The 12,103-nt window shown below is 35.6% G+C and overlaps 1 protein-coding gene and 1 long non-coding RNA gene across 2 annotated transcripts; both read left to right on the forward strand.

The window, feature by feature from the left end:
• The first annotated feature begins 6,997 nt into the window (after window positions 1-6,997).
• On the forward strand, window positions 6,998-8,195 carry LOC103958689 (ethylene-responsive transcription factor ABI4-like). Its single transcript, XM_048565046.1, has one exon. It carries the CDS (start codon window positions 7,113-7,115, stop codon window positions 8,193-8,195), a length of 1,083 nt encoding a protein of 360 aa, XP_048421003.1. The 5' UTR covers window positions 6,998-7,112.
• A 2,611-nt stretch (window positions 8,196-10,806) lies between these two features.
• On the forward strand, window positions 10,807-11,463 carry LOC103958629. The gene is made up of 2 exons (XR_668942.3): window positions 10,807-11,117; window positions 11,222-11,463. It is a non-coding gene; the product is annotated as an uncharacterized LOC103958629 (long non-coding RNA).
• The last annotated feature ends 640 nt before the right edge of the window (window positions 11,464-12,103 follow it).

Genomic DNA, 12,103 nt, shown 5'->3' on the forward strand with positions numbered 1-12,103 from the left:
AAATTTGCTTCTTTTTTTTTTTCAAAGCCTCACCTACATGTAATCCTAACATGTCTCTAATTAAAAAATAATAATAAAAAAAAAAAACTTTACACTCCCACATTCTCTATTACTCTCTTCCTCTCTCCTTCAATTTCAAAAACAAAAACAAAAAAACACCATATGCTATCTTATTGTAAGCAATTTTGTTGGGTTAAACCCCTGTAAATAAAAATAAAAACTTCATACCAAAAGAATCTTTCGTTTGATTTTGTTTGGGTTTATAAATCAAGTGGTTTGGTTTGAATGGTTTTCTGGTTTGTTTACCTAACATTGTACTATACATTGTGGACGCATTACATGTTTGGTGAGAAATTTTATCTATGAATTAATTTTTTTTTTTTTTTTTAGTACATGTTGATTCTAAAAACTATTTAGTCAAATGTGGCGTGCAGGCCGAGTAACTAATGAGCTAACTACGGATTCGGTTATGTGCGGGGCATGCCAACTCGACGGCCGAGCTCGTCCAGGGAGTAAAATGTGTTGATGTTGTGTTGAGCGCGTTGCTAGCTTCTTAATCTTGTGATTGCGACTAAGGAAGGAACACGTCTCGGCTTTCAGATTCTAAAGTCTGAAGACAAGGCTGCTAGTTTTGCAAAGTTCAATATTAGATTCGAATTTTAATGTGCCGAATGTAGTAACCTGGTAACACCTCACTTCGTAGAGAATGTTGATGAGATGACCTCTTCCAACAAGGACTCGTAAATCCTTGTTGACCGAGACTTGGATAGATAATCAGTTGACTTCAAAGCAATGTTATTTATCCAAACTGAACGTGCTTTGCGATTGACTGACTCTACGGCAACAATGTTGTTTATCCAAACTGAAGATGTCACCGATTGCCTTCACAATACTATTGATGTATTGGTGAAAAAAAAAAAAATTCTCAAGATTGTTGAGAGATTTCGCGTAGAATGAGAATTTGCGCAAGACAGTTTGTATGTTAAATTGAAGGGTTTTTTTAGCCATCTACCGCTTGGTATTTATATAGACCTGCACTCCAAGTCGTGAAAACCAATCCCAATTACACTGTAACTCTGAGTCTTTATTTGCTACTGCTGACCACGCACTTATCCCATGCATAATCACAATAATAAATGAAACTCTGAAAACTTTATCTTGTATGCACATAAGTCCATGCCTTATCACATCAATCAAAGTCCCATCTTTTCCACCTGACCTTCCAATACAATCTTTTTCAAAGATTCAATCCTAATTGCGTCATCACTATCGTTCAAAATCCACGTGTCCTTTTGTAGCAACCTGATGCAGTCCCACTTTATCTTTTATCTCCGCATCTTGTATGCAATCCCACCTCTTCCTGGATGTGATAATGCATGCAAGTGCAACTTCATTAATCCGATTTAATTAAAATACTTGGCATCCTGCCAAGATGGGCTAATGATTCTTCCATATCTGCACATGTTGTTTGAACTTCTGCGTGCTTGAATTATTAGAAGATATTCTCCCAATACACTTAAAAACTCCAATACGAGAATCCCAAACAGACTTGTACTACAATAATCCAATAGTAATATCTAGAAAAATAATAAAAACAAGCTAATAATGCTACAAAGTTGATCACATTCCAACATCTAGAATTCTTCATAATTATCCGACGGTCTCAATTATTTAGATCGAAAATATAAAATCGAGTCCAAACAGTACATGAATTAATTTTTTAATTATTCCAATTTTAATTTTCATTCTTTTTAGAAACCGAAATTTATCTAGTAGCTAATTTCAAATTTTAAAATGTACATTTTATACTTTAATCTTGTTTTCAAAAATTAAATATTGAAACACGAGTTTCAGTTTTTATTAAATTGAAAGGGGTGTGATATTCACAAACCCCATTTTACTTCTCACACATCTTTTTAAATTTCGGCCGTTGGATCGGATGAATTGAAGAAGATCAACGGATATAAATTATCAAGGAGTGTGTGAGAAGTAAAATGGGGTGTGTGGATAGCACATCCGAATTGAAATTGTTATAAAATGTCCTTTAAATGTTTCTAAACAATATTTTTTCTATCAAACGATATTATCTACATAGGAGAGTGTGGTGGACTTAACCTCATAATAGACTAGCAATAATGTAGTTTAAATTCACTTTTATAGATAATCGAATCGAAGACCTCTCACTTATAAGTAAAGAGGAATACCAACCGTAGTACTAACTTACGTTGCTAAGCAGTGTTAGAATTGCAAAGATGTCCCACTTATTTTTCTCATAATTTCGAATCATTCATCTATAAAACTTTTTTTTATTTTTCAAAATAAAACTGTATAGTTGGGTTATGATTATATTGAATGTTCAAAACAGAAATTACTATACAAGTCAGCCACAAAATATTAAAGGAACACAAATTATAACTGAAACATGTTATTCCCACAGCCACATGCATGCTATTTTTATCTGAATTTATTTTGATTAACATCAGGGTTGTCTCATAGTTGTCATACAAAACCAAAACGAGTCACGGAACATACTGTGTATATAGACTGTCATAAATATTAACACAAGTACACAACTAATAGTTCTATACATGTCGATATTTTTCGTTCGTGATCTCGTTGATAAGGATGTATCATGTGAGACAGAAAAAATATGCATGTAGAGATAAATTCTAGGGTTTAATATAAGGTCGTTATACATAATTTGTAGTACGAGAGACAATTAAGAAATCCTTAAATTAAAGTATAGGTCCCTTGGCTTGAAACCTATCTTTGTGAGTAAAATTAAAAGCCACAAGAGTTCACAGATGCCATGCATCATCCTTTATACTCAATTTTTACAAAAGACCGTGCCACTACATTTTACTTTTTATTTCGCAGGTCACAAGATTTCCTACTATTGACGTAAAGTAACATGACGTAGACTGTCGATCAGTGATATTACAACCCAATCTACATCAATACACCTCTATACCTCCATATGCCCATATTTTTAAAAACTTAAGCATTTATTTGGAGCTGCTTTTAGGTAACTCAAAATACACATCACTGTCTCTATGTAGGTCGCTATTTAGAGCATAAATAAACTGACTCACCACACTTATAATATAAGCAATATTTGGTCTCGTAAGTGATTGGGAAATCAATCTTCCCACTAACATCTGATTATATTCTTCTATTAGTTGGGACTTGATCTTAAATTGCAACATGATGATTTTGTAATTTCAATGGGGTTTATCCCTCAAAGCAATCTTTGGATTTCAAGGGCTCTTAATCCCACAAACATCAAATATAAATATGAAAAAAATTGGATACATCTCTTCTACTGGCTTTTCCAAAAGGAAAATTGGGCACAAGTACATCACTCACTATTTTACTTTCGTTCGTCTCGGATTGGTTGCAATAATGACAAGCTCTTTTCTAATTTTCCTTTATTTTGATTTGCAACTGCAGAATCTGTTTTGAAAGTCCCGTTGTATATTTTGATCTCCCAAAGCAGATCAGGTGGAGGGATGGGAGCCAGAGAACGGGGAAGGCGAAAGGAGTAATATTGTTACGTTTAAGCAGTAAATGTAAAAAATTAAAAATTAAAAAAAATTAAAAACCTGAAATTACACCTAGATCTTATAACTAGGCTGCCACATAGGATAGTATACAAAATACGGTGGTATTATTTAAAGGGTGATGCTAGAGATACCAAAATTTTATATAAAATTTGGAAACCCAATAATGTGTCACATTATTAACGCTTAAGTAATAATTCAATCATTAACAACCACATCATTTGCTTTGCAAATTTAAATTAAAAAGTTTGGTCTCCCGAAAATTGTCCATATTTGAATGGTAACTGTAACTTTACCTATATTTAATTACATGTTTCGATTCGAGCATACTATACATAAGTAACTTGCCATTAACGGCAAATAAAAATAAATAAAAAGAAAAATTAAAGCCATTCCATTTTCATTTTTTTTTAATATGAATGACAAATCATTAATATAAAAAATGTGGAAAAACATGACAATTGAGTGCATAATAATTGGTTATATGTCAAAATATCCCCTGAAATTAGGAGTGCAATTCGGGCAGGTTGAAAGGTCAATCAAATCTTAACCCAACTTTTACAATTTGGGATCGGATTCTGGTTGGGTTTTAATCAGGTTCATTTGAGTTCGGGTTTAATCGGGTTAGGTTTACTTAGGTTAGGTTCGGATTGCCTAACTTTTGTAAGTTTTAATTGGGCGTTAGCATCAAATTTTAAATCATATGTTTCTGAAAGCACCTGCACAGTCATGCATACATCCACAAAGACATCAACCTATTTGTATTAGCAAACAACTGACCTTAAAATCATTTTCCCTTAACTTGCTCAATAGCCTGCTTCGTCTGAATCGGCACAAGAAAGAAGCATAAGAAGCAATCACAACTCAAATTGTGAAGCAGATCCCAAAGAGGAAGTGGATTGTCTGCCTTTCATTTTCATACTTTTTTCATGCCCTTTTGATTGTGTGATCACGGTTAATTCACGTCAACATTTTATATTTCTATTACTTTTTGTTTTATTATTTTTATAAAAATTAATATAAAATATTGATGTGGTTTAATCGTAATCACACATCACAGGAAGACTTGAAAAAAATATAAAAATTGGAGGCAGACAATCCACCTCCCTCAAAAAGAGGTCGAATAGTTGCAATATTAATTTAATAAAGGAAGTTGTTCTACATGATGTGATGTGAAAAGCAGAATAAACTTAATATGATTCCTTTCAAGTCAAATTGTATATCATATCAGTAGGTTCTCATGAAGGTGCGAGGGTCACTGAGAAACATGTTGCACAGCTCAACCCAATCGGGTTGGGTTAGGCAAATAATAAATCCAACCCAACCTAATTAATTAATGGATTGAAATTAAGTTGAATTTGGACGTGTTATAACTGAAAAAAAAATTTGCTTATTCGGGTTGAAGTCGAATTAGTCCAACTCAAGTTGCATCCCTATCTAAATTAAGTTGAATAGTAAAAAAAAGCAAAAAGAATCATCTTCTCTCTTTACCAGCCACTTCCATTAAGAACATAAGAACACAAGAAATAACGAATCAATGAACTAATGATAAAGTCGCTCGATCTGCAGTGGGAAGGGATGAATGTTACAATGTTATAATGTCTGTTAATTAAATTCTTCTATTTTTGTTGTTGTTTCAATCTATGTGGCACTATTTATTAATTGGATGCGTGAGCCTTATATTTTTGTCACGTCAACTATAGTAGACCATAATTATAACACATAAGTAAATTTAATGGTTTTTCAAAGCAATACATAGAAACAAGCTAAAATATAAAATAGAGTAAATATTGAGTTTCAGGGGTCAAAGTGTGATAAAAATCGCATTTTAGAGAGCGAAGTGGCTACTTTGGAGTTTCAGAAGACAAAATAAGATTACAATTAAGTTCTGAAGAGTAAAATGACGAATTTTGAGTTTCATAAAGGACAATGAGTTCTCAAAATGTAGCTAAAAGGCCTAAAAGAAATATGGAATGATAGTTATGTAAATAAATTCAAAACAATTTGAATCACCTTTTTCAAATTGGGATGGCCGACTTTGACCACCTTGAAAATACGCGTGGTTACTTAACTTTAAGATAAGTTGGGAAATTAAGTATAAGTAGCACGCAGGACACCGATTGTAAACGGTGTTTTTTTTGTCCATACCCTTAAAGTGATACTGTGATATAGTAATGTTCAACACATACTTAGATAATTTTAAAATTTAAATTTATCAAATCATAATAAATAAGGTGATAAGCATCACCATTCAGAGTGATGAAAATATTCCAGATTACAACATAAGGAAGTAGAGCAGCGCAAATTATTGTCTCTAGGTCAGACACAAACTGATTAACAATAGCAAAGAAATCACTTAGTATTACAGTCTAGTAGTATTCCTCTTCACTTGTAGGTGAGAGGTTTTAGTTCGATTCTTGCCAAGGCGAGTTTCAACCACAGTATTGCTAGCTCATTGTGAGCCTAAGTCCACCCCCTCCTCTTTAGTGAAGATAATATCGTTTGTTCAAAAAAAAAAATAGCAAAGAAAGAAGAGTAATTCTAGCCCATTGTGAGTGAGAGGTCTTAAGTTCAATTATTGCCAAAGTGAAATTGAATCACATTGTTGTTAGCCAATTGTGAGCTTAGCTCACTTCGGACACCCTTAGTGTAGATAATATCGTTTGTTAAAAAAAAAACAAACAAAAAACAAAAAAGGATAATGCTAGGCAGTTCAAAATTTTAGACTATATTGTAAATCAACACATAAGTAATAATCCATTAATCAACAACCACGTCATATAATTTAAATAAATAATCTCTTTAACATTACCTAAGAAAGAAACAGTAATTACTAAAAATATGACTTTAGTTCTTAAAACACACTTTTCTTTGCTTAAACCCAACATGATTTTTTTACCCGAATGAAACCAAGTGAAGTGACTATGCTCCGCACAAACAAACTGATCATTAATAAGTTTGACTTTTAAATATTTTGTAATTTTTAGATGTCGAAAATAACCTAATTATATTTTTGACTAATAATTTGAGCTTAAGTATATTACGTTTGTGATATCTACACTTAATTGTAAGACTTGCAGAATACTACATCAGTCACGAAGACTTTATTCAGAAAAGGAAAGCAAAAACATTCAAAACCAAGGTATATGAACATGATGAAATGATAAATATCATGTACCATTCTATTAAGGTTGTAAGTAATGCAATTGTTGATTGATTGCAAATTCCAAAACCAATGTGCGCACTGCGCCTGGTCTGTTTCTTCACTGCCCAGCAATCACTCTCTCTCTCTCTCTCTCTCTTCCTCGATGTAAAAAAAACAGAAAAGTAAAACCCTAAAATATAAATACAGTGAGAGACCACCGCCCTAGTCCACCATTAACTAAAAATGGCATTGAATAATCAGACCCAACATCAGAGAAACCTCTCTTCTTTCGACTAAATCGAGAACACTGAATCAGGTGGTGTGTAGTGCTCTAGCCATCCACCCCCCACCCCCCTACACACACAGAGTTTTCCACCTTTAAATTAAGCTCGCCGCCACCTCACCCTATGGAAGAAGACCAAGACCGCGATTCGGCAGCTGAAGCAGCACCAGCTCATCACCTTCCCCAAGAAAACAGCAACAAAACCACCAAGGACAACTCGACCACCGCATCCACCGCCACAACAGAAACAACGGACAGCAGCAACAGAAAGTGCAAGGGCAAAGGAGGCCCCGACAACAAGAAGTTCAGGTACCGCGGCGTGCGTCAGCGGAGCTGGGGCAAATGGGTAGCTGAGATCCGCGAGCCGCGTAAGCGCACTCGCAAGTGGCTGGGGACCTTCGCCACTGCCGAGGATGCTGCCGGCGCCTACGACCGGGCCGCCATCATCCTCTACGGTTCCAGGGCACAGCTCAACCTCCAGCCCTCCGGTTCCTCGTCCCAGAACTCCATGGGCGGCTTCTCTTCTTCCTCCTCATCGTCCAGCTCCTCCACCCAAACCCTAAGACCCCTTCTCCCTCGCCCCTCCGGCTTCGGCCTTACTCTGCCCTACCCCTCCTCCTCTCACCCGGTCCCACTCATGGCTTCGGGGTTCGTTCCTTACGGTGTTGGCGTAGGGTTAGGAGTCTATCCTAACGTTGCTGCTGCTGCCGCCGTCGCCGGTGGTGGTGCAACTTCGTCCGTGCGTTTGAATCAGCATCCTCATCATAATAATATGTTAGATCAAGATCATCATTCTCAAAACAACATTAATCCATTGCACCAACAGCTACAGCAACAGCAGCAGGTTGTGGTGCAACAATTTCATCATCAGTACCCCATCTCGTTATCTGACGGCAGCGGTTGTGACACATCAACCTCGAATCAATATCCAAACCCTAGTCACGATCAATACCAACTACAACTACACCATCAGAATAACAATAATCTGGAGTGTTGTTCGTACGACGATGTCATGAATTCGCTTGTGGGATCAGGGTTGTCTACGGAGCCTATGGCGGTTGCACCGGGGTGTTCTGACATTCCGATGGGGGGAGTGGGGCCCATTTCGCCGTCGATGTGGCCACTGACAAGCGAGGAAGAGTGCGTTCCGAGTCTTTGGGACCACGGCGATCCTTTCTTCTTGGATTTGAAGGGATTGGATTCGTGAGGATCAAGAATTCGAGGTATTGATCAAGCATAATCTATATTCGAGTCACTCTCTTTCGAATAACGGGACAGAGAGATATATATATATATAGATATATTCAATTCCTTGTAAAATTCAAGCTTTGTCTATATACTAGGCTTGCATGCAAGAATTCACAGTAATTTTGGTCTCCATGGAGAATATATTTTGGTTTACAAGATCCAACTCTGGAAACCAAAAATACCCGAAGATTGATTACGAGGAAAGAGTGCATTTTAGTGTTGGATTGAAGCATACCACATTAGTGTATGATCAGTCGATAGAAGCTCTTGATGAACACAAGGGGTTGTCAATTTGATTAATGATGGTGGTCTTACAATATGTTGCAGAAAGATCCATCTGAGGTAAGGTTCCTTATTCATCATCAGTTTATCATAAAGATCTTAAAGCGTTGTGGAGTTTTGGGATGGGACGTTTCCACAAATATTAGGACTTCATTTTTTATTTTTATAACTCATTATAGTATTGGGAATTTTATTCATTAGGATGTAGTTTTGGGATAAAAGAAGAAATTTGATTGATCTCTCTTCGTGTTTCTTTCTTCCTGAACTGAGAAATACAAGGATACAATTAGTTAGAATTTTCTTCCTATACACTTACGAATAAATATATAATTAGTTAGAATATTTCTTGATCTGAACAGAAAGTTTGGTCCATTGTGTAATTTATTATATGTGGAAATGCATTACCGAAAGTTGAAATTTTCCTACTGCTCAACATGTTGGAGCAAGGGGAGCAGCGAGGAATTAATATTATTGTCCTTGGTAAGGTCTTCTGTAGTAATTATCTTCTGTCTGTAATCACCTCTCTTGTGTCTGGTCTCTGTGGTCTCTATGGTAGGAGAAGGTTCACCGTTATTGTGGCGTCCAGTTCTAAAAACACAAGGATATGTGAAAAATTGTTAACATATGTCCTTATATAATTGGTATGAAACACCACGTGACAGTAAATTCATGTCATGAAAATCCTTCTCCTCTAATAGGGCTTTTGGCTGGTGATCCCCTAAATAAATCTGGGCTATCCAACTGTAATCTTCCTCCTTTGGGGCAATACCAAAAGGAGAATTAGTAGCTCTGTTTCATAATTGATAAATACTCAAGACACATCACATACAATCGATATGCAGGTTTTGCGTACTATTCTATACTCTAATTAATTTATATGCATGGTATATATGACATGTAAATATTAAGAACTTGTGTGTAAGATTTTATGTTGGAACTTATTTGTTGGACATCTGGTAAACTTAAGCTCATTCATAATCGATGGCAGCTCCAGAAGATAAGAGATATATAGGTTTAATGAAGGAAAGTTTGAGAACTGTGACAGTCGATCATCTCAAAAACACAAGTATTAAGCTGGCCTTCGTTATCTGGATGGCTAAATTAATCGGTTCTACCTTCAATAGATCCCAGCCACTAACTTTAAATCTGTATATCTTTTTAACAAGGCTCCTACGGATTTGCTGTTCGAAAAGTACATTTATCTCTGAAAAAACTTGAATACAATTTTAAATAGTCCTTAATCGATATGTATTACTTTGATCTTGTAGCTATAATTATATAGTATGAAAACATAATTAATACTACAAATTTGCGAGTTTTGATTTACAAAATCTAAAAGGGTCCAATGCAAATATGCTTTCAGGTAACACATTTTTTTTCCATGCATTATCCCCTCATCATCATATTGCTCGTCTAACAATTAATTATATTGTTTACTTTCTATCATGATCACCAAAGTGAAGTGCTGATGATTTACTTTATAATGATATTTCGAGACACTACTACAAGAAATCAGGTTTGTCGTGCCAAATATGATTTTGTCAAAGTTTTTTATTTTTTAATTTAATTTAATTTCTTTATTTTTGCACGATGAAATAAATCGTCAAGCAAGGTTTTTCGATTTTTTTTTATTTTAAATATTTTTTATTTTAATTTAGTTATATTAATTGTTTGCGCAAGGTTTTCTAATTTTTTGGGTTTTTATATTTCTTAATTTAATATAATTGTTTGTGTAATGAGCAAGATTTTTTTTTTATTAATTAAATTATATGGATTTAGTTTTTTTCTTTTAATTGATTTAATACTACATATTATAATAATGACCAGATTACTCTATATATATATATTATTAAAAGTGTACATTGAAGCAAAGTACAATAATAGAATCTAATACAAGTCTATTCTGGTGGTTGTGGCATGGGATATAATGTAATGGCGTCCAAATCTGCCAGCCGCCTCCTCAACTCCTCAATTTTTTCCGTCAAAGTTGTGACGATTGAGTGCAAAAAAACAAACATAGTCAAATAGCCAAAAACCATGTGAACAACACTAATTAAGTGACGTGAGCACGTGTAGCCTTTGAGCTTAACATGTGGGCTAGTTTGTTTTGATAACATAAAGAAAGTTGAAATTTTACCATAAACTAAGTAGCAATGTAGAGGTAGTTCAACCTCTTATAAACCTTAATAAGGTTTCTATTTTCATGGACATGACACTATTTTACCTTCAGATTCTCACATAATCGTGGAGGTCAAAGACACGAGGGAGAAGGGAGAGAGAGACAACAATGAGTTAAAGTTTGGAGCCCCTCCCAAATCTGATACCTCATTCCATATTCCTTCTGTGAGCCCAACTAATCTTGCTCATTCCCCCAAATATACATAATGGGCCTCTTGATTTTTAAAATATTTTGCACCAATCGGCCCAAGCCGAATATGAAAGCCGACAACACACTAGGGTTTTCTCCGTCCACTATAAATGCTCGCAAAGCTCTAAACTCCAAACCTTCTCACGCCACTGTGTCCCCTTCCGTCCTCCGCAGCTTTCAAGACTAGGGTTTGGGAGCGAACGTCGTTTTACCGCCACCATGAGGGCCAAGGTAATTTCTCAATCTCTCCCGATCACCTACGCTTTCTGTTCGTCCTCGCTTTGTGTCCGTTGATTGATTCGTTTTCTGTTTTTTTTTTACGGCGGTGATTGCAGTGGAAGAAGAAGCGCATGAGGAGGTTGAAGAGGAAGCGCCGGAAGATGAGACAGAGATCCAAGTAGTTTGCTCGTTCGCTGTCACCGATCATCAATCGACGTCGATTCGCCTCCGTCTCCATGTTTTGTTTTCTAATCAAGTAATCAGTACCCATTAGTCAGCTTGTAATTGTTTTGTACTCTTTGTGCTATCGTTTGGAACAAGTTTTGCTTTAATCAATTCAGTCAGATCATTTACCTTATTACGAATCTTTTAATATCCTATAGTATCGTTGGCGATTTTGAATATTGTGAGGTTAATCTGTTTATCTTTCGCTATGCAATGTGTCATTTGTGTTTTATGAGTTTGACATAGGATTCGTTTGGATGTGTTTTTAAAATGTCTGAAAGCGCTTTTATTTAAATTGATTTTGAGTTCCAAAAGCAGTGTAAGTGCTTTTTTGAAGAAGCACCAGATATGTGTTCTTGAAGGAAGCACTTAAATGCTATTTCAGGATCCACTTAGATTTTTACTAAGGATTGGTATCAAAAACATTTTCACTAAAAAGCGTTTTCAGTCATTTTAAAAGCATATCCATAAGCAGTATGTTACGGGAAATTATCTGTTTAGGGTTCAGTGTCGGGTTTAGGAGCCGAGAGCCTTTTGATTGACTGGTTGGCACACCATTGTTCGGGTTAATGCTCTATCTTAATTTGGTCAGTATTGTGGTTTAGGCACGCCTGATGGCGAAAATTTGGAATCCCCATTGTCGATGAACATGTGTGCTTCGCATTGGATGTTCATTTTGTGTAGGGTTTTAAATTTTGGATAGGTTGATTGATTTCAATGTTGCTGTTAAGTTGGAATCTTTGCAACCAGGTGTAGTTTTGTGCAGGAAATGT

The sequence above is a fragment of a genome, unplaced genomic scaffold (assembly GCF_019419815.1).
Source record: "Pyrus x bretschneideri cultivar Hongxiangsu unplaced genomic scaffold, Pyrus_bretschneideri_v1 Contig4, whole genome shotgun sequence".
Lineage (NCBI taxonomy): Eukaryota > Viridiplantae > Streptophyta > Magnoliopsida > Rosales > Rosaceae > Pyrus > Pyrus x bretschneideri.